Genomic DNA, 23623 nt, shown 5'->3' with positions numbered 1-23623 from the left:
GTTTAACAAGCTGCTTGTGACTATAATGCATGATTTATCTTAGTTAATTAGATGTTGCTAATCATATTAAAGCAATGCACTCATGTTTTTATGTGAAGAGATGTAACTTTATAAGAAATTATAGCAACCATGCTTGGTGTTTAGAGTTTTGTTGTTTAAGTATGATTTTTATGTATCGATTTATATTCATAATAATAAAGAATTCACAAGCCCATTACTAGGAATTATGCATTGTGTATATTTGGACTCGAACCTAAAAGCTTATGCTTGCTTATTCATGTGCACATCAATTGAGCTACCTTTATTGTTTATACATGTATTTTGACTTTTAGTAACTCATGAGGAACTTCAAACATTCTAAAGCTTCCTTTGGGTGGTTTCCCAGCAATCATGGCACTCCAGGAAACCACATTCCTCTCCGGCATCTCATTAAACGACATCCTTGCCAGCTCTAGCTCACCGCTTTTAGCATACCCATTAACATGCTCGTCCAAGAGAAAACATCTCTAACTCCCATGGTATCAAAGATCCCTCTTGCAGAATCCAATCAGCCACATTTCACATACATAGTGATTTACGTTTCTAGTTATACATATTCGTGAAAACTCTTCCCTAATCTCAAACCCCCCCTTCTGCGAGCACGCTGAACGAGCGGCTATCATAGTGACCTCTTCTGGCTCTACATTGCCTTCCACTGACATCGAGTCAAAAAGCTTCCAGGTCTCATCCCAACAGTTACGCTTAGAATACCCATCAGTCATAGACACAAAGTCCATCTCTAGCGGGAATTCCATCAAACAAGTGTCAAGCAAAACCCAAACAACCACGCAGCAGATCCTAAAAACGAGCCAACCCATCTTGAAACAACATAGCAGAAACAAAACCCATCTTTCGAATACCACAATGAACTGATTTCCTTCCTAAAACTCTCAAATACTGCTCGCCGCACGCTTTGAGCGCAAGAACAAAGCTCCCACAGTCCATTTCAGCGCCATTTGGAACCATTTGGCAGAAAAACAAGAAGCCACTATGGCCCATTTTGGCTTCAGAGTAGCCTCTAATCATGGTATTCCAAATATAAGTACTAGGGTTTTGTATCTGCGAAAACAGAAGACGAGCATGATTTATCTCTGCAGTGTGAGAGAGGGCAAAAGGCCAAGGCAAGACTAACATGGAAAGAAAGCATGGGGGTAGATTAGCCAGACTATAAAGGAGAAGGACTTATTTGTACTTGTTCGAAGATTGTGAGTCAAAATAATACCGCTTCTTTCCCTTCAAACGCAATCTCGTCCTACGTTCTAGGGAATCTTTTTACCTAATCTCTTAATATATATGAATGGCATCTTTGCTTAAGCTCCTTCAATTATTGCTTTCGAATATTCTCATGGTATTGCTCTTTGTTGTTGAGGATCCAATTAATAAGCAAATCATGGAGACTTGGCTGTTGACCTCAACACTCTCGTCTGCATTGACCGAAGCATTGACCTCTTCAATCTCTTGGATGTGAACCAGGCTTGGAATATTGGGTGTTCTTGTTTTTGATACATGTAAAGAGGTAAGCTAAGCATCTCTTTGAAGATCTCTCTAGCTGCTGCAGCGATGCCAAATCGCTTTCTTTCTTCCAGTTCCTAAGCAGGAGTTTTGTATAGCTACCAACTTCATTTCTTTGCGTTTTGCTCCAGGTTTGGGCCAATTTTGATGCCTTTTGTGAATCCCTCCATCTGGACTTATCTTGATGCCAATCATGGGGTTTTGTTTCAGTGCTTCTTTATTGAATTATTCTCACTATTCCCATTACATTCTGTGAATTTTGAAGGACTAGACATGTTTCAATTCAATACTGAGCTAGTTTCTTGATGGTTGCTTGCTTCAAACTTCTTTACAAAAGAAACAAAAAAAAACTCTTGAGACATCACAAAACCAATCCGTAATACCTCTAAAAGTTTTTAAGGACATGTGAATGAGTAAGCAAACTACACATAAACTAGGAAGGACAGAGGAAGTTGGACTCTTGAGTTCACAGGCTAATGGTGGAGTCCATGTTACAATTGCTTCAGTCCGGTTTTCGTTCTGTTTTTTCAATTAAAACTAAATGTTTTAGTGTATATATATATATATATATATATATAATTCAAAATATTAATTCAACAAATGTCATTTCAACTCGAATCCACATATAACCTCAATTTAAATTTTCTAACTCTAATAAAAAAAAAGTTAGAGTTAAACGGGTATGAACTAATCAATTCGATGAATCTAAATACAACTTGGATAATTAATAAGAAATAATTTGACTAAAAAAATTCAAGATGATATATTTTTTTTAAAAATATTGAGACGACAACATATTAGATCGACCCGGGTCAACCTAAGTTAACTTTTCAAATCCTTGACTCAGATCATGAGACTATAATAACCTCAAACAAAGCTAATCAAAATAAATTATGCAGTTCAATTCTCAATAAATCTATTGTTAAATGATAAAATTAAAAAAAAATCAATTTAAAAGGGACACAAAAAGATGACCTTTCAAAATAAAATTATAAAAATGCTATTTGCAATTTTGTAAGGCCTTTCCAAACTTTAATTTAACTTCAGAAATTACAATATGTGAGGAGACTACTTGTAAAATTTCAGTCTTATCCAATGATCAAAATGATTAAAGTAAGAGATATGATTAATATCGTAAAACCAGACAATATCTTTTTTTTTAAAAAAAGTATTACCCCTCTTTTAATTTTTAGATATCCCATTTTATTTTATCGGTTGAAAGTTTTATAAATACCAGAGTTTCCAAAAATCTCCAAAATGTCATCGAAGTTTTAGAAACATAATTTTATTACGATATGTTATTGATGGATATGAATCAATCGATATTTGTTTCATAGCATCACCAATGCATGTGTTAGTTCCCATGATTTAAAGAACTATATTTCTTTTTTATCCATTTCAATTTATTTATCCATCAAATCAATGGAAATCCTCGTTTTCAGACACTTGAAATGCGCACAAAATAGAAAAAATAAAAATAAAAAACCAACAAAATTGAAAAACGTGGAAAAAAAAAACTGTTGGAAACGGAATTCATTCTTCTATTTATTTAATTCGACTGACGCAGATAACATTGATTATGATCACTACAAACACTCAAACATAAACACATACATAAATTCATTCTTCTATATATATCTGGATATGGCCGAACATCCAAATAATAGCTAGTTAGCTCTTGTCACATCACCCCAAGCCTCCTCACCAAGCAGCATGATTCTCCTCTTAGCTTCAATCATGAACTGTGACCCCAGGTTCTGGTCATCCTCACGATGAAGAACAACCTTGTCACCAACTCTCAGTCCATAATCAGCAGCAAATTTAAGCCAGCCCATAGAAAGCACTGGCTTGTCATAAACTCCATTTCTCTTCAGGCAACGAATAACTCGAAGCTCACCACAGCTATCTTTAACATACAAATCAACATAATTATTTCCAGCAAAATCTAAATGCTCTAAGCAATGAGTTGGGAACGAGAACCGAACATGGACATCAGTATCTCTCAACACTTTGCTGAAGATCTGCATTTTTTTCTCAAGGGTCGTGAAAAAAGAGAGAAATGGTTATGTTTAAGCTATCTGCAGCTGGATTGATATGGTTTCTTGCAAGGAGCTTGCTAATTTATACTAGCTAGCTAGTGTATTCATGGTAGAAAGACATCGAGCGAGAGATTTCGGAAATCTTGTTCATTTGATCGATTTCGCATGGCGTTATTTAAATCTTGATGGATTATTTGTAGATAGAACAAGAGAAACGCAGGCATATGACTACGCTTTTTCAAAGACTAAATGAGTCGGGAGGTACGCTCGTATTGCCTCTCGTGCACCTCGTTCGTTCTAACTTGCGAAAACCAAACACTTGCTGAAGATCTTGCATGCTTGTCTAAGTGTTTAGTGAGCTAGAGCATTTTGGGCAACATGGGCAATGGCCAAGGACCCCATTTAATAAAAAAACTACAAGAATAAATAAGGTTTGTTATCAGTTAATTGTATTTTACCTAGCCCATCCTTCCCATTATTTTTGGCACTTGTGATTTTAGAAAATGTTGTTTCTTGATATTGCTGGCATGTGCTCTAAGTCCACCCAAAGTTTGATCAATAAGGTCCACAGAGAGGGAGAGCTACATCCTGCATTTTCTTGAGATTTCTGCGAAGTTTTTGTTCGAATAAGCAACAAGGTGCACGATATTGTTGAAGGGCAAATCCTTCCATGCCTGTCCAAATTTAAAGTCATTTTCAATTCAAGCTCCACGATATATTTTTTATAATATAATAATGCTAGAATTACGCTCGATCTCCTCAGCATGCATCGAGTAATCGCGTTTGGATTTCGAGTTCGAATGATTTGAAATGCTCGGTAGCCCAAAGAATAAATGGTGTCTGTGCCATCGACCGAGACCGTCAGCACTAGGGGCGTGCAATGACGTTTACTCCGAGGATAGATAGTTTAGACACCAAAAAAAAAAAACATACTTATCTTGTAATCCGAAACATGTTTGTTCGTTTTATATTTATATTTATATTTCAACTTTCTATTTTAAAAACAATAATCAGTGCATTAATTAGACGGACAATTACTATCCAATCACAATTAGTTTTACAATTTACACGGTTGAATCTTGAAACACCAGCCCAGTTGTTGGCCATCTTAAGCTTCAAACGCAACTGCTGAAACCTTCTAACTCACTCTTGACTTCCTTCTGGAAGTGCTTCACCGTTAATGCTATGATCATTCTCTTGAATATTTTACTTTGTTAATTTTTTATAATTATCTCCCAACATGGCAGGTTTTTATTGAATTTTTTTTTTAATTTATCTTTGACTTTTGGCTATTAAACCCTTAACTTCATTGTTTTACTCTTTTTTTTTTATTGAGTTATCTTGATCTCATATTTCGGGTAATAGATTAGTCAAGTTAACCATGATTGCCTCATGTTTTCTCCTCTTGATTTTTTTATGAAAATGAATTTTTTTTAACAATTTTATACTTTGGTGTTAAATTATTGGTCCTTCAGCTAAGTGATTTTTTCACTTTTTTTTTTATTTTGGGTTATCCCGAGTACATGTTAATCAAGTTAACCCGAGTTATCTTGCATTTTGTTACTCGATATCTTTTTATTTAACTTCGGTCTTTTTCGCTAGGTCCTTCTTTTTGAAGTCTAATTTTTTTCATCCTGATCTCATGCCGCGAGTGGCGGGTCAGTCGAGGTAACCCGAGTTGACTCGTTGTTCCCTAATATTTATATGTCTTTGTTTTTAATTTTTAATTTTATCATTTTGCATTAAATTATTTGCCCAAAGCTTTGTTATTTTCTTGCTTCTCTTTCTATTTCATTATTTCAAGAGTGGGTTGATCAAGTTAACTAGGGTCAACTTCCTTTTTTGTTCACAATGTTTTTTTATTTAACTTAGACCTTTTTTGCCTAGCCCTTTTTTGGAGGTCTAATTTTTTTTCCATCAATATCTCATGTCGTGTGTGATGGGTTAGTTAAGTTAACCCAGGTTGACTAGGATTTTTTTCCCTTGAATTTTTTTATGACTTTTTTTTTTCAATTTCATCATTTTACATTAAATTATTTGCCCTTGAGCTTTTTTATTTTTTCACTTTTCTTATTGTTTGGTTATTTCGATAGCGGGTTGGTAAGTTAACCAGCATTGAATCAAGTTTTTTTGACTTTTTTTTCATCAAACTTTGGTTTTTTTTACTAGGTCATCCTTTTGAAATTCTTTTTTTTTTAATCCCAAAATCATATCATGGGTTGTTGGTTTGTCAAGTTACCCGAGCTAAGGTTATTAGGCCTTGAACTTTCTAATTTTTTTTTTCTTTTTACTAGTCCTTTCGGTCTCATATATCAAACTGCGTTTTAGTTAATTTAACCTGGTTGTCTCAGATTACCATCACTTGAATATCCTTTTTTAGTGTTGGAAAAAGTTTGGTCCGACCCTCGGTGTGGCACAAGCCACATTCTTTCCAATGAACAACACTTAAATAGTAGCGTTCAAGGAGAGGAACAATGATTTCTCTCCATTAGTTTTTGTTGATAGACTAGATCGTTGACTTGCTCTACGTCTCGGGTCAGATCAATTTTTTTTAGCATACAAAAGAAACATCCAGACATTGCTAATATTTTTCAAGTACATTTTTTTTTAAAACTGCGTGGAGGTTGAGCCGATGTGACCTGATCCACCTGATGGATATAAGTAACCTCAAACAACCTGTAATAACGTTGCTTGATTAATAAAAATTCATGACAACATCTTTTTTTGAATAAAAAATAGTATTAGAAGGACAACATATTGAATTGATTCGGGCTAACCCAGGTTAACCTATCAAATCCACAACCTAGATTATGAGACCATGATAACCCTATAAAAAGTAAATCGAAATAAACCACGAAGCTCAAATCCTAATCAACTCGTTGTTGAAGAATGTAAATGAAAACAATTAATTAAAAAATAAAAAAAATTATCTAGGTTAGCCTGCCAAACCTGTGATCTGAGTTATCATATCAAGATAACCTCATGAAAAGTAGACAAAAAAATTACTTAATTTAACCCGGATTAATATGTCGAACCTGCGACCAAGGTCATGATATTGTGATAACCCTATTAAAAAAATCAAAATAAATTATGAAGCTTAATTTTTAATAAACTCATTGTTAAACATTGAAAATGAAAAAAAATAAATTTCAAAATAAAACACAATGAAACAACTTGAGTCTACCTGGGTTAACTCACAAAACGCGTGACCCGAGCATAAGACTGGATAACTTCATAGATAGCAAAACCAAATAAATCATGAAGCCTAGTTCACAATCAAACCAATGCCGAATCATGAAATATAAAAATTGCAATGAAAAAGTTAAAAAAAAACTCAAGTCAACATGGTTAACTCGCCAAACTCGCGACTCGAGTCATGAGGCCGAGAGAACCTCATAAAAAATAAACCAAAATAAATCATGAAGTCTAATTCCCTGTCAACTTAATGTTGAATGATTAAATTGAAAAAACATTGTCAATTAAAAAGAGATAAAACAAACTCGAGGTAACCCGCCAAACCTGCAACACAGGTTATAAGTTCGAGCTAACTATGTATAAAGCAAACCACAATAAATTATGAATCATAATCTCCAATAAACTAAGTATTGATGTATGAAATTAGAAAAAAAAATTCAGGATAATCTCATAGAAAGTAAATAAAAAAAAAGACCTGAGTCAAACTGAATTAATCTGTCAAACTCGCGATCAAGGTCATGAGACTGTGATAGCCCTGTTAAAAGCAAATAAAAAAAATTATGAAGCCTAATTTTCAATAAGCTCATTGTTAAAGGTTGAAAATAAAGAAAATTAAATTTCAAAATAGGATACAACAAAACAATAAGAGTTTATCCGGGTTAACCCACGAAACACATGACCCGAGCATAAGACCGAGATAACCTCATAGAAAGCAAACCAAAATAATTAATGAGGCCTAATTCATAATCAACTAAATGTGAAGGATGAAATAGAAAAAATTCCAATAAAAAAAATCAATAAAAACTCGAATTAACAAAGTTAACCCGTCAAACCCGCGACTCAAGTAATGAGACCGAGATAATCTTATATCAAGCAAACCAAAATAAATCATGAAACCTAATTTCCAATCAACCTAATGTTGAATGATGAAATTGAAAAAAAAATGTCAATTAAAAAAGACAAATAAAATTGGAGTCAACCCGCTAAACCCGTGACATGGGTTACAAGATCGAGCTAACCACGTATAAAGCAAACCACAATAAATCATAAAACCTAATTTTCAATAAATAAAATATTGAAGTATAAAATTAGAAAAAAATATATATTTAGAAGAAAAAAAAGACAAAAAAAATGCTATTGAAATGAATAGTATTTTACAAGATAGTGCACAATAAAAGCACCACCTCTTTTAGTTTATACTAGATAACAAAAAAATTTATATATAGACTTTTTCAATACTTTTTTGTATTTAAAAAAATTCCAAGTGAAAATAAAAAAAAAATTATACATACATACAATCAAAACAATGAGAACTGTATGTCTTAATAAGTGAAAAAAAACCATAAACGATGACTAAAAATAAATACTGAAAAACTCGAGAGATAAGTGTAGATTAAAATATTTAATTTTGCAAGACGTGACATTTACGCGGCTGTGTTTACTAAATTTGTTAATTAAAATAATTGTTTTATTCAATTAAATGATAATAAAAATAGACACACACATTAAATTAATTGAATAAAATAAAAGGTAAAAAATAATATGCAAGGTTGCACATATTAGAAATATTATTTGAAAATAAATATCTTTTTATTTTCAAAATTAAAGTTCATGTATATAAAAGATTAAAAAATATAGATTCATAAGGAATACCTTCTGAATAAAATATTAAATGCATAATTAAAATATAATTGTCATTTCAAATAAGCTTTCTGAAAAGCATAAAAGAGAGAAAGAATATTAATCTAAATAAAAATAAAAATAAAAATAAAACTAAGATTAATTTAAAAAAATAGAAACCAAAAAAAAAGAAAATATTTTTTCCTAAACAAAAAAAAATTGAACAATGTCGTCCATAGTAAAACTTGAGGGGTGAACCCGGACCATGAGCTCAACCAGGTTTAATATTTTTTTCCCCTTAAATTTATAGTAAACATAAAAAAAGTAAACAATGTCGTCCATAGTAAAACATAAAGGGGTGAATAATGCAGTTGCACGATGTTCACCTCACACATTTTCCCTTTAAATTTATAGCAAAACCTTAAAAAAAAACAAAACTAGTGTCGTCCATAATAAAACGTGAGGGGGTGAGCAGTGCATCTGCATATCGTTTACCCCATATGCTTTAGTTTATTTAGGGTAAACGCAGACCATGAATTCAACTGGGTTTAATATCCCCCCCCTTAAATTTATAGCAAACCTAAAAAAAAAGTGAACAATGTCGTCTACGGTAAAACACGAGAAATGGTTTAGCTAATGATATAGCGGCAACAACAGCAGAGCTGGTGACATGAGAGATGGCAGCAGCTGAGTTCTCAACAACAACATTGTTTAGGGCAACAACGTTGTCGGCAGTAGTGTTCTCGTCCATGTTAATAAAATATCCTTAAGATTAGTGTAAAAACTAGATACATCGAACATAAACAAACTATAACTTGAGGCGTGTACATACACTGTCCTTAAGGATATTTCCTCAACACAAGGCTATCCTCCAAGATCCAACAAGTTCCTCGTCTAAAGATAAGGGTTACGAAAACAACGACCAAGATAGAAAGGAAATACCAACAAGCCTTGCAAACACAGAAAAATAATACCACGGTTTTTTTAGCACCTTGTAAGAGCGCATGGTATTTATAGAGTGCTAACATGTTTGCCTTGGGTTAGGTTGATTGTCAAACCCAAGTATTTTGGATCTGGCATGTTCGCCAGATCCATATTACCTTGGGCCTGACATGATAGCCAAACGCAAGTATTTTGAATCTAGCATGTTCGCCAAACTCATATTTCTTTGGGTTTAGCATGATTGTCAAACCTAAAGGTCCTGTGCCTATCGAGGTCGCTATACCTATATCAGAGTTCACTATATAAACACTAGATAAACACCTTTTGAAATAGTATCCATTATTTACAACAGAAACAAAGTAAAGAAGGAATGAGTAACCGGGGACACACCGGAGCTTTGTTTTTTACACATCTGGTACCGTTAGAAAGTTCTTGACGATACAATTCAGTCACACCTTGGAAGTCCACCAAACGAGGTTGTAATTAGTTAGGTGTTTTGTTTGGGGTTAATTACGACCTTGTTTGGTGTTATTCCAGGTGTAATTACAATCATCTCGCTTTGAGATCTTTCTAAATATAAAGGAGGTGTCGAAAACAGAGCCTTAATATGTCCTCTTGTGATCCGTTCTTTATGTCCTTTTTCTTATTTTCAATTTCTTTCTTGATTATTAAATTTGAATTTCATTTTTTAGCTATTGAATTTTCATAAAATTTTGAGTTGATTTATATTTAAATCAAGATCAAACCTTAATGATTCATATATAAATAATTTCTTTTCATGTTTTGAAAATATTCTCAACCTTCAGCAACTAATTAAGCCATGTAACAAATGATTCCATTCCTGTAAAAAAAGCTGAATAGTCTTCAGCATACCCAATCCATTGCATAAAAAGATTCTAGAACCTCTAAGTAACATAGCAATGAATAAAAAGGTGATCAATGGTCTCAATTTCCGTATAACTAATAATTTTTCTGTAGGCAAGAAATCCCTTAATACTCAAACTACCCTGCAACAACAACCACATAATCATCTTAATTCTAGGAGCAAATATACTTTGCCAGAGTAAAGTACCAAAATTCTTAGATGCTGGATGCCAAATATCATCAATGAGAGCACAACCTGATTTAACTGTGAAAATCTCATTCATGGTGATTTACATTTCTAGTTTTACTTATTCGTGAAAACTCTTCCCTAATCTCAAACCCCCCTTCTGCGAGCAAGCTGAACGAGCGGCTATCATAGTGACCTCTTCTGGCTCTACATTGCCCTCCACTGACATCGAGTCAAATAGCTTCCAGTCTCATCCCAACAGTTACGCTTAGAATACCCATCAGTCATAGACAGAAAATCCATCTCTAGCAGGAATTCCATCAAACAAGTGTCAAGCAAAACCCAAACAACCACGCAGATCATAAAAACGAGCCAACCCATCTTGAAACAACATAGCATAAACAAAACCCATCTTTCGAATACCACAATGAACTGATTTCCCTCCTAAAACTCTCAAAAACTGCTCGCACGCTTTGAGCGCAAGAACAAAGCTCCTACAGTCCATTTCAGCGCCATTCTGAAGCATTTGGCAGAAAAACAAGAAGCCACTATAGCCCATTTTGGCTTCAGAGTAGCCTCTAATCATGGTATTCCAAATATAAGTGCTGGGGTTTGGTATCTGCGAAAACAGAAGACGAGCATGATTTATACCTGCAGTGTGAGAGAGGGCAAAAGGCCAAGGCAAGACAAAGCTTGGGGGTAGATTAGCCAGACTATAAAGGAGAAGGACTTATTTGTACTTGTTCCAAGATTGTGAGTCAAAATAATACCGCTTCTTTTCCTTCAAACGCAATCTCGTCCTACGTTCCAGGTAGTTCCCCATTCTTTTTACCTAATCTCTTAATATATATGAACGGCATCTTTGCTTAAGCCCCTTCAATTATTGCTTTCGAATATTCTCATGGTATTTGCTCTTTGTTTTTGAGGATCCAATTAATAAGCAAATCATGGAGACTTGGCTGTTGACCTCAACACTCTCGTCTGCATTGACCTCTTCAATATCTTGGATGTGAACCAGGCTTGGAATATTGGGTGTTCTTGTTTTTGATAAATGTAAAGAGGTAGGCTAAGCATCTCTTTCAAGATCTCTCTAGCTGCTGCAGCGATGCCAAATCGCTTTCTTTCTTCAATTTCCATAGCAGGAGTATTGTATGCCAACCAACTTTCTTTGCGTTTTGCTACAGGTTTGGGGCAATTTTGATGCCTTCTGCGAATCCCTCCATCTGGGCTTACCAAAAGAGGAGGAGGAACGAAGTAAGTTTCTCTTCTCAGTTATGTATGATATGGTTTGAGTGCTTCTTTATTGAATTACTCTCAATATCAATACTGAGCTAGTTTCTTGATGCTTCAAACTTCTTTACAAAAGAAAAATAAAGAAAAGAAAACTGTCCTCTGATGTGAATGAGTAAGCAAACTTCACATAAACTAGGAAGGAAAGGGGAAGTTGGAATCTTGAGTTCACAGGCTAATGGTGGAGTCCATGTTACAATTGCTCTGTTTAAACAAATCCGTTCCAGTTAGCGTTCTGTTTTTTCAATTCAAATAAAATGTTTTAGTTTCACTGCATTTTAATATATTATTTTAAGAGTGTATTGTTTTTATATATATAATTTAAAATATTAATTCAACCATTATAATTTTAACTTAAAGAAATGTATAACCTCAATTTAAATTATACAATTCAAATTTCAAACATTAATAAAAAAATTAGAGTTCAACCAATATAACTCAATCAATTTAATAAGTTTAAAAACAATTTGGATGATTGATAAAAATATAGTCTGTAAAATTATATATTTAAAAAAAAAATATTAAAACGACAACATATAAGATCGACCTAGATTAACTTTTCAAATCTATGACTCGAGTTATGAGATTATAATAATCTCAAATAAAACAAATTATGCGGTTCAATTCTCAATAAACCTATTATTAAATAATAAAATTAAAAAAAATCCGATCTAAAAAAGAAGCATAAAAAGATGAAATTTCAAAACAAAATTATAAAAATGCTTCAAGGCCTTTCTAAACTTTCTAAATAAATTATAAAGCTAAATTTTTATTTTCAGACACTTGAAAAGCGCACAAAATAAAATGAAAAAAACCAACAAAATTGAAAAACCTGGAAATGTAAAAACCTGAAGAAACTAAGAACAGCAACATTCTTCTATATATAATTAATTAAATCCATTATTGCTGAGAATTACATGCACGTAATACATATTCAAGTGACTAAGAACAGCAACATATTTATTCAATTAGACTCAAACATACATAAATTTACACACAAAAAAACACCAAACTTAGGAAATTCATTCTTCTATATATATCTGGATCTGGCCGAACATCCACGCTCCATGCAAATAATAGCTAGTTAGCTCTTGTCACTTCACCCCAAACCTCCTCACCAAACAGATTGATTCTCCTCTTAGCTTCAATCCTGAACTGTGACCCCAGGTTATGGTCATCCTCACGATGAAGAACAACCTTGTCACCAACTCTCAGTCCATAATCAGCAACAAATTGACGCCAGCCCTTAGAAAGCACTGGCTTGTCATAATCTTCTTTCCTCTTCAGGCAACGAATAACTCGAAGCTCACCATAGCTATCTTTGACAAGCAAATCAACATAATTATTTCCAGCAAAATCTAAATGCTCTAAGCAATGAGTTGGGAACGAGAACCGAACACGGACATCAGTATCTCTCAACACTTTGCTGAAGATCTGCATTTTTTCTCAAGGGTCGTGAAAAAAGAGAGAAATGGTTATGTTTAAGCTATCTGGTGGATTGATATGGTTTCTTGCAGTGAGGCTTGTTCATTTATAATAAATCAAAACTAGCTAGCTACTGTATTCACAGAAAGACATTGAGCGAGAGATTCCGAAAATCTTGTTCATTTGATCGATATCGCACCTCGTTCGTTCTAACTTGCGAAAACCAAACACTTGATAAAGTCGGTTCTTGATCTTGCATGCTTGTTTAGGTGTTTAGTGAACTATAGCCCCCACTTAATAACAAAACTATAAAAATAAGTAAGATATATTTTTTTATTATATTTTATGAAATGAAAATTACCCCCTCACATACATAAATAATAATAAAAATATATTTCTTAAATATTTTAAAAAGTCTTATTCATCTTAAGCTGGCTAGCTTTGGGAGAACTCGGGACAATATCCCCTCTTAAGAGATGAGGCTATCACTCTTCACTTCACTTATAATTTGATCAGTATAATATTGAGCATTAAAAAAAGAAATAATTACATGTTTATGGAGTTATTATTCCCATTCTTCCCAATAATTTTTACAGTGTGTAACTTGAAAATGAAAATGGAGATTTATTTAATACATTGCATAAGATTTGCTATCAGTTAACCGTATTTTACCTAGGCCATCCTTCCCATTATTATATTGGCTCTTGTGATTTTAGATAAAGCTGGTTCTTGATCTTGCATTTTCCGCAGAGGGAGAGCTACATCCTGCATTTTCTTGAGATTTCTGCGAGGTTTTTGTTCAAATAAGCAACAAGGTGCACGATATCGTTGAAGGGCAAGTCCTTCCATGCCTGTCCAAAATTTGAAGTCATTTTCAATTCTGGGTCCACACTATAGTTTTTGTTCGAATAAGCAACAAGGAGCACGATCTCTGCAGCATGCATCGAGTAATCGCTTTTGGATTTCGAGTTCGACTGATTTCTGTGTTGTGTGCATGTAGCCCAAAGAATAAATCAAGAGGCTTTGAAAAAATTTGCCACACGGGATCATACTTGAACTGTGGGCGTGCAATGACGTTTCTACTCGGAGGAGGCTATGTGATTTCTTTTTGACAGGCAGCGGTTTCTTATCCTTGTTCTTTCTTATTGTAGAGGAAATCTCTCATTAAATTCGAGAAATCTCATTTAAATCTTTTTAGTGGGTTAAGATTGTATCTAATTTATCCATAAATCAAAATAATTTAATTAAAATAATATAAGGTATAAAATCCAAATTTTATTTAATTAAAAACAATTTTAATTAAATTATAATCATATTACGAAAAATAATTCTATAATTAATTTAATTTGGGTTTCAATTAAAATAAAATCAAAATTTTATTTGAGGGGTTAAAAAAGGCATAAAGAGGAGGGTAAAAGGGTATTTTATATTAAAATAAACCATATGGTCATAACACAAAAGGAAAGGGGCAAAGATGTAAAATATCCCAAAACCCTAAAACTATCTCTATCTCCCCTTCTTCTTCTTCCATGTGCCACCACTAGGGCACTGTACCCATGTTGCCCACATGCTTTTAAAACCCTGAAACATTTTAATTTTTTCCTTCAATAATATCTACATATTAATTCAGGATAATTTTCAAAATTAACTTAATCGAGTCCTTTCTTGATTTTTCTAAGTCTAAAAATATAATATTTATATTAATTATATTCCAGTCCTTAATATCTAAAATATATTTTAATTAAGACATACCTAATTAAATTATACCACTTTAATTTTTTACTATTGGTTCTTAATGTGTGTAACCCATTAGGTTTCTAATATGTTGATCCAAATATAAATTTTAATTTTAATTAAATATAATTAAATAAATTAAATAATTTAATTTATTATCAATTTAATAATGATTAATTTATATTTAAAGATCAAGTGCATCGTCTAACAACATGTCATGATCCCCTAAATATTAGAAAAGTCATTAGTGGTTTGATTTAATCCTTGAGTGACTGGTTTTGCAGTGTAATTAATATCCTTTCATCAATAATATTCTGATTTAGCATTAAAACATGAAGCATGTCTATCATATCAATTTATGTTTGTTCTCTACATAATAGTCATTGATCGTTTGAATAAGATGTAAAACTTTTTTCAAATCTCTTTCCACCTTGGCCAAGGATTTCTCAGTCAATACTATTTGAGAACATATGAAATATTTTATCTAATTCACCTAGGGTAATGAATCCTCCCTTGATCACTCAAATACTTTCATATAGTTCATGTTATACTCAATGTTTACCCTTTTATTACCTCGATTAAGATAACATGTAATAGGATCAAAGCATAACATTTTTTATATAAGATAACTTAGTGATCTCAAGTTTAAAGATCACTTACACAACCATCACGTGAGCCTTTCCATAGACATTGGTAATCTTTCCATATAGAATTCTCACGCAGGTCAGTTCAGTGTACATGTCTTATAACAACTGCTTCATTTCATAAAGGAAAGAACATAATATGTATCAATGTCAACAATTCTAATAAATATCTTATATTTAAAAGGGCATCAACCAACAATATTTTAGGAACAATGCTTTAATGCAATAGGAATCTCATAATTATGCTACACCATAATTAATAATGTGTAAAACAACATTGTATATATCACTTGCTGAAAATCTAGCAAGTGATATATTTCATCATTTAATGGACCAAAAAATCTGCAGTTATTTGCGTCGAGAGGTATGAGAGTCACCACCTAGTTATTTGCTTCAGTGTCACTAGGAAACCTGGGTATACTGGTCTTATCAGAAATTTTAAGGGTAAGGAACTGGTTGTAGCTAGGGAAGGTATTAACACTCCTGGGACACCCTACATGAGGTAAGTTGTATTGTGTGGACTAAAAGTGGTTTTAAGATTTTAATGGGTTCCTAAGTAGTGGTCTGTCTATAGCTTAATGTCGCAAGTGGTGCAGCATCACGGTGAATGCGTCCACTCTTGTATCTGAGTAATCGAGAAATGGGTAGACTAGGATTTCTTGTCTTTTATCAGTGGAAGAGAAAATGAGAGTCTCCACCTAGTATTTTGGTTACTAGGAACCCTAACTAGTCACAGAGATATGGTACGAGGACTGGTTGTGTAAAGGGAAGGTATTAGCACCCCAAATACACCCTACATAAATTAAGTTGTATTGTATAATTGTCTGATATATGCTAAGGTGTTATTGTATTTTCTAATAATTGGTGAAAAGGTTTAAGAAAAGTCCTCCTTAGTAAGGAGATCCTTATCTTTTTGGATAAAACCTAACCATTCTAACATCAACAAAAGAAGAACTAACTCTTATTTAATATTAGGAATACCTCATACATATAAATTTGTAATCCCAAATATTAAAAGAAAATAAAATATTTTTTTGTATTTTTTGAAATTTTAGACTGCTCTCATGCATTTAATAAACTGGTTATTAAAACAAAAAATACATACTAATACATATTTTTTTTAATTTTTGTTGTATGAAAATATGATATGAAAATTTCTATATTTTTTAGAAACTTGGTTGTATGTATGAAAATAAGATAGTTTTTTATATAATTTAAAAAAAAAACATTTCTGAAAAAAACGAGTATTTTAATACCGGATTTGTATCTTTATAGTATAAAAATACAATCCAATATTAATCAAAATTGATAGAATATTCTACGAGAAAATCATAAATTTTTTTGAAAGGATTTTTGAATTTTTTTGTTGTATTTTTTTGTTTAATATATAATATTATAATATAATAATATATATTGGGATGGGCTAGCCCAAATATATGGGCTGAGCCCATCCTTGTTAGGTCGAGATCGGCTCAAAAGAAATTAGGTCGAGGTTGGTCCAAAGGTGTTAGGCCAGCATCGACCTAGAAGAGTGTTAGGCTGGTGTCGGCCAAAATGTATTTTTCTTTTTTTTTTTTGGACTAGGTCATATGACATGCATGCATCCTTACCTCGTTTGAAATATAGCCCCCCTCTTTTGATGTTCCATTATCATAGGGTGCCTTTGTTTGATATCCAAAGCCTTTTTTATTCTTCTGATTGACAAGCTCATTTGTGTGCTAGCCCTTTACTCAAATGTAAGTATAGTGTCCATCATAAGCTATCTACGACGATTACTAATTTCATTGTTTATCAAGCATGACCATGCCCCCAAGTGCGATGTTGATGGGTTCATCATGAAGGAGCTTAACCAATCATTCATCTTATGGATTCTCTCAAAAATTCTTCTTTGATTAGTTGTGTCCATCTTGCCAACACCCATCATAAATTGTTAATTAGCCACAAACTTGCCTTTAGTTGAAACAATACTCTTTAAGTATATGTTATCATGGAACCGTCAAGGAACTATCAAGTCATCCAAACATGCATCTCATAGCATGCGGTAAAAGGTTTTTTGTTGTATGTTTAGTGTTCTTCTCAATGGATTCCTCTCAGCTAATCTAATCAGATTATGAAAAGAAATGCATTGGCATTATCAATGATGTTCATTTTATCACTTATATTCATGCGGTGAAGTGCACCTTGAGCTTCAAAACAGATGGTCCCATAGTCAGCCTTAGTGGTATGCATCCTTACGATATTTATTTAAATTCAATTGTGCAATAACATCTGCCAGGATTCGTAGCCATGTTTCAGAGGGTAAACCCAGATGAAGATGTCCTTCAAGTGCAGCGTTGCTCTCAAATGCTACTGGAGTTTGCTAAACCATGGACTATCTTTGAACAATATCACCCTTACGTTGATCTGAACATGCTCGTTTTTCTATCTATCATCAAGAGGCTTTAGTTAGTGCCAAATGCTAAACATAACTTTGATGGACTTTGCTAACTCATCATTTGATTCTTTCTTTGCCCCTAGATGATATGAATATTGTTTAATTTCCTTTCCAGGGTACAATGTATTGCCCTTAAATGCTCAACTTTTCAAGGATGATCAAGAAGTGTCACTGTCATTTCTGTCGAGGATTTTGCAAACTTGATCGATGCTCTTCTTGTTTGACAATCTTTCTTTTTCTGGAATCAACTCTCACATGTCAAAGATCATGTCTTTTCAAGTCTAATTATTGAAATGAAATCAGAGAGATGGAAGTGTTTTTTTAAGTATTTTTGAAAATCAAACTTCTTTGGTCAAAGACCAAACACATGCCATTTAATATATGCAGTCATTTGATTGTCTTGTATTTTGAAAACAGAAATTGACTCGTTGTAAGATTAAAATGGCTTTTTCTATGGTTTTTTGTGTCAATTTCAATCTTTGATCTTAGGTATATCATTTGATAGAATACCATCGATTAAGAAATTGCTAAAAATGAAAAAGCCCTAGACTGGAGGGGCATCCAAGAAAACTTTGAGGAAAGCTATGTGAAAGCCAAAAAAAAAAATCACCCGCATTTAAAAGCAAGTTAAAGCTAAAGGTAGGAAAAATTCCTATCGAGTCTGGAAAGAGCAAAAAAGATTTTTAATTGAGGAAGGGCACAACTAATGCCAAAAGTCGATGTCGAGGGTGAGAGTTCAAAAAAAAAGGAAAGGAAAGGAAATGAAAGGAAAAGAAACAAAAAAATATATATATTCAACCATGAACATGTCTTTGGTATCTGTAATAAAACCTCTCCCGTCTTCAAAATGTTTAGATTGGTTATCCATCAAATAAATAGTTGGATTTGCTTTATAGCCCCTGTTAAGAAAATTTTGATCGTTTAGGTAAACATGGTTATATGTCATTCTTCTAAAAGATAGTGAAATATAAATAAGGAAATGACGAGAATCTTGACCTTTCTTTTGAATTGAAATTTGAGACAAAAGAGTATCATGGAGATAAGAAATGGGCAATGGCTTTGGTATTCTCTTTAAGTTTAAGATTGACAATGAAAAGAGTGGTATGATGATATGTCAACATTTGACCTTAATTAAGAACACCGAAAGTTTTTGACTGATCAAAAATCTTGTTAAGAGTAAGGCATGATTATTGCTTGATTATGATAGAGTTCCTATCCAGTTTTAAGAAACAAGATTTATTGATGAAATATACGGCATGTCACTCTCTTCTACAAAGACAACAAGAGAAAGAGAGTTAATAAATAATTGATGATGATCCTAGGTCTTTAAAACCCTCAAACACTTTTGAGCCTATGAATTTCCCTTTCTTTCTTAGTTATGAACCATAAGCTTGCATTACATGCTTTTAAAAGCCCTTTTTAATCAAGTAAGCGATTTGAATCGATAAATGGCACTCTCAAAACTTGAAGAGCTTTTCCATAAAAGTCGTAGCTTCATGAACTAAGTTACTAATTATTATGCATGCTGATAAAATAGATACTCAAGAGAGATAAATTTTCGACAGAATCTCGAATCTTTACTCAAAACCTCTTACCAGTTGAAATCCACAGAAGGTTACCTCATCACGTACCATCAAATATAATACCCAAAATCGGATATTAAAATTGACACAAAAAACTATGATTGAGTGAACTCTAGCGGTAGTTGAGAGTAACGATGCACTTAAAAGGCATATTCATGTCTGAAATCTTGGTTTACCCTCTGAAGTATGGTTATGACATCTGAAAGATGTTGATCGCATGGGTGCATTTGGATAACTACATGCCACAAAGACTGACTGTAAAATAATCTGTTTTGAAGACCATTGATTCAAGTGGCATTTAGCACATGAATGTGGGTGATAAAAGGGAATATCGGTGATGATGCCAATGCATTTCTTTCCATAATCTGATTAGATAGATTGAGAGGAATTTATAGAAAAGAACATTGAGCATACATCAATGAACTTTTATGCATGTCTAGATGACTTAACAATTCCATAAAGTTTGATATGCTTGAAGAGTATGGTGGTTCAACTCAAGGCAACATCATGACTAATTAACAATCTAAGATGAGGCTAACACTAGAAAACCTTTTTAATGATTTGTTGGCAGGATGCACACAACCAATTAGAGGACAGTTCTTGCAAGAATAAAAAAAGCAGAATGATTATTTCAAACTTCTTTATGATGAATCAAAAAACACCACACCTGGGGGCAAGGTCAGGCTTGATGAACAACGAGAGTAGTAATCAGCGTAGACAGCCCGGGATGGGCACTGCACTTGCATTTGAGTAGAGGCCTGACATACAGAAGACTCAGACGAGCTAGTGAATTAAAGAAAAAAAACTAAGAAGGTTTTAGATAGAAAATGTTTTACCTAATTTTTGAATTTTTTTTGAAAAAAAACCAAAAATAGCAAAAAAAAACAATAAAAATCCCAAAAAATATGTTTTTGATGTCTTTGCGTCACCTGCAGCGTCTTTTTCCTATGCGTTCAGTTGTCAAGGTTCTTTTTAAGTCAATGTTGAAGTTACTCTTTTTCAAAAAAATTCAAAATATAATAAATAAGAAAAATCAAAATTTGCAAGGAACCAAATATGAAAAGAAAAAAGTTGAGGGACCAATTTGTTTTTCAAGTTGCTTGGTCATCAAGTTTGCTTGGGGACCAAGCAATTAAAAATAACTTTTTTACCTATAAATAGGTGATGGTTATACACTTGAAAGGGGACAGAAATTAGGGGAACTTAAAAAAAAACTAACCTTTTTTTTAGCCTAGCCGCCGCCCTTCCCATTTTTTTCTTTCTTTCTTCTTCCTCCCGAGTCAACCGTACAAACCATGGACCCCCTTAATTCTCTACCCACAGGCCTCCATCTACATAACATCCACCATTCTCCCTAACCACAACATTCACCCTCACTTCCTTTTCTTTCTCCTTCACGCCATCAACACTGGCACCAAGAACTCCAACCCCCACACAAGAAAAACAAACCTTAACCTCTAGAGTCATTCCTTGTCCAGACCCACCATCAAATCTCCAACCTTTCAGAACCATTCGTTCCCATCATCTCCTTCATCATCACCGACCAACACCCCATTCTTCTGGCCTTGAGACCATTACTAGCCTATCATGCCACACACCATCTCCTCCACCAGACTCACTTCTAGACGCTCACAACCCCTTCACTTCCTTTTTTATTGTCAAGACAACCACAACTGCTGTCTTCATTTTTGACACTGGAAAAGTAAAATTGAAATTTTTCCCGAGGACGTGCAAAAGATAAGTATGGGGGAATTTGATAAGAGAAAAATAAACATATTTTTTTTTCCTTTTACACTATGTTTCTTAATGTATTCTCATGAAAAACTTTATTGTACAAATATTTCCATATTCTTAGTTGTTCTCTTCTCACCATCTTATAGGTTCTAACTCTTTTTTCAGAACCACTAGGATTTGTTTGATGAGTTTGCTTCATTTTTGCCTGGTGCTTAAGCATTGCCCTTTACGATAATAATTTTGTGTGCTTGGAATTCAAACCATCATTGAAATGAATGGAACTATGTTGCACCCTTTGCACCACAAACACAAATCAACAAGGTAATTTCACTTGTTCTTTGCTCTTACTTTTTGATAGACAATGGTAGTCTAACAAGCTGCTTGTGACTATAATGCATGATTTATCTTAGTTAATTAGATGTTGCTAATCTTATTAAAGCAATGCACTCATGTTTTTGTGTAAAGAGATGTAACTTTATAAGAAATTATAGCAACCATGCTTGGTGTTTAGGGTTTTGTTGTTCAAGTATGATTTTTATGTATCGATTTATATTCATATTAATAAAGAATTCAGAAGCCCATTACTAGGAATTATGTGTTGTGTATATTTGGACTTGAACCTAAAAGCTTATGTTTGCTTATTCATGTGCACATCAACTGAGCTACCTCTATTGTTTATATATATTTTTTGATTTATAGTGAATCATAAGGAACTTCAAACATTCTATTTAGCTAAATACTAAAAGTGAATATATATTGATTAAAGATGCATAAAGATTTGTGTTTTTGAATAGTATAAGGTTGTACTTTTTATTGATAAATCAAAATGAAGAAAACTAAATTCTAAGTATCATGGTATATTTTCTTCGATGATTCATACTACTTCATGGATTGTTTTGAAACTTTTGTGTATTGCAGGTAATCTGTTTCCTTCAAGCTTTTATTTAGTTTTAATGTATTTATTTTGCTTCAAGTTTATGTTTAAGTAGTTTTTATAATGAATATAGTCAGATCAATGATCAAAGTCTCAATTTTTTTCTTTTTTCTTTAAAAATATTTGCATCACTTGAGCATATGTTTTAATCATGTTATTGACCTCTTCAAAGGCTTGGAATATTGGGTGTTCTTGTTTTTGATACATGTAAAGAGTTAAGATCTCGCTGCAGCAATGGCAAATCGCTTTCTTTCTTCTAGTTCCTTAGCAGGAGTTTTGTATAGCAACCAACTTTCTTCTTCGCGCTTTTCAAACCCGCAATAATAGGCTTACTTATATCTCGATGACACCTTAAGAACAGAATCTGATCACATATAATTAAATACATATTCAAGAAACTAAGAACAGCAACATATTTATTTAATTAGACTCAAACATACATAAATTTACACGCAAAAAAACTCCAAACTTGGGAAATTCGTTCTTCTATATATATCTGGATATGGCCGAACATCCGCGCTCCATGCAAATAATAGCTAGTTAGCTCTTGTCACTTCACCCCAATCCTCCTCACCAAACAGCTTGATACTCCTCTTGGCTTCAATCCTGAACTGTGACTCCAGGTTATGGTCATCCTCACGATGAAGAACAACCTTGTCACCAACTCTCAGTCCATAATCAGCAACAAATTTAAGCCAGCTCTCAGAAAGCACTGGCTTGTCATAAACTCCATTTCTCTTCAGGCAACGAATAACTCGAAGCTCACCACAGCTATCTTTAACATGCAAATCAACATAATTATTTCCAGCAAAATCTAAATGCTGCAAGCAATGAGTTGGGAACGAGAACCGAACACGGACATCAGTATCTGTCAACACTTTGCTGAAGATCTGCATTTTTTTCTCAAGGGTCGTGAAAAAAGAGAGAAATGGTATGTTTAAGCTATCTGCTGGATTGATATGGTTTCTTGCAGTGAGGCTTGTTCATTTATAATAAATCAAAACTAGCTAGCTAGTGTATTCACGGTAGAAAGACATCGAGCGAGAGATTTCGGAAATCTTGTTCATTTGATCGATTTCGCATGGCGTTATTTAAATCTTGATGGATTATTTGTAGATAGAACAAGAGAAACTCAGGCTTATGACTACGCTTTTTCAAAGACTAAATGAGTCGGGAGGTACGCTCATATTGCCTCTCGTGCACCTCGTTCGTTCTAACTTGAGAAAACCAAACACTTGATAAAGTCGGTTCTAGTCCATCCTGTTGGCTCTTGTGATTTTAGAAAATTAATGTTGTTTCTTGATATTGCAGGCATGTGCTCTAAGTCCACCCAAAGTTTCATCAATAAGGTCCGCAGAGAGGGAGAGCTACATCCTGCATTTTCTTGAGATTTCTGCTAGGTTTTTGTTCGAATAAGCAACAAGGTGCACGATATTGTTGGATCAGG

The 23623-nt window shown here is 33.4% G+C and overlaps 3 protein-coding genes and 1 long non-coding RNA gene across 5 annotated transcripts; 1 reads left to right on the top strand and 3 right to left on the bottom strand.

Annotated features, from left to right (window-relative positions):
* Positions 1-683: 683 nt before the first annotated feature.
* Positions 684-23616, top strand: LOC133701494 (uncharacterized). Of its 2 annotated transcripts, none has more exons than XR_009843585.1 (3): positions 684-1555; positions 11583-11652; positions 23488-23616. It is a non-coding gene; the product is annotated as an uncharacterized LOC133701494 (long non-coding RNA). The 2 variants fall into 2 exon arrangements; XR_009843584.1 differs by lacking the exon at positions 684-1555 and adding an exon at positions 10533-11459.
* LOC133700523 (uncharacterized) lies at positions 3072-3593 on the bottom strand. Its single transcript, XM_062124087.1, has one exon. The coding sequence runs from the start codon at positions 3576-3578 to the stop codon at positions 3219-3221; it is 360 nt and encodes a 119-aa protein (XP_061980071.1). The 5' UTR covers positions 3579-3593; the 3' UTR covers positions 3072-3218.
* Positions 12641-13128, bottom strand: LOC133700859 (uncharacterized). Its single transcript, XM_062124559.1, has one exon. It carries the CDS (start codon positions 13126-13128, stop codon positions 12769-12771), a length of 360 nt encoding a protein of 119 aa, XP_061980543.1. The 3' UTR covers positions 12641-12768.
* LOC133700917 (uncharacterized) lies at positions 22675-23072 on the bottom strand. Its single transcript, XM_062124648.1, has one exon. The coding sequence runs from the start codon at positions 23070-23072 to the stop codon at positions 22713-22715; it is 360 nt and encodes a 119-aa protein (XP_061980632.1). The 3' UTR covers positions 22675-22712.
* Positions 23617-23623: the final 7 nt, after the last annotated feature.

The sequence above is a fragment of the Populus nigra genome, chromosome 8 (assembly GCF_951802175.1).
Source record: "Populus nigra chromosome 8, ddPopNigr1.1, whole genome shotgun sequence".
In the NCBI taxonomy this organism is placed as follows: Eukaryota; Viridiplantae; Streptophyta; class Magnoliopsida; order Malpighiales; family Salicaceae; genus Populus; species Populus nigra.
The sequence above is the reverse complement of the archived record's forward strand: the minus strand, read 5'-3'. Positions and strand labels throughout refer to the sequence as shown.

Excerpts from the sequence above, each read along its gene's own strand:
- LOC133700917 (XM_062124648.1), bottom strand. The coding sequence starts at position 23,072 with ATGCAGATCTTCAGCAAAGTGTTGACAGATACTGATGTCCGTGTTCGG.
- LOC133700523 (XM_062124087.1), bottom strand. The coding sequence starts at position 3,578 with ATGCAGATCTTCAGCAAAGTGTTGAGAGATACTGATGTCCATGTTCGG.
- LOC133700859 (XM_062124559.1), bottom strand. The coding sequence starts at position 13,128 with ATGCAGATCTTCAGCAAAGTGTTGAGAGATACTGATGTCCGTGTTCGG.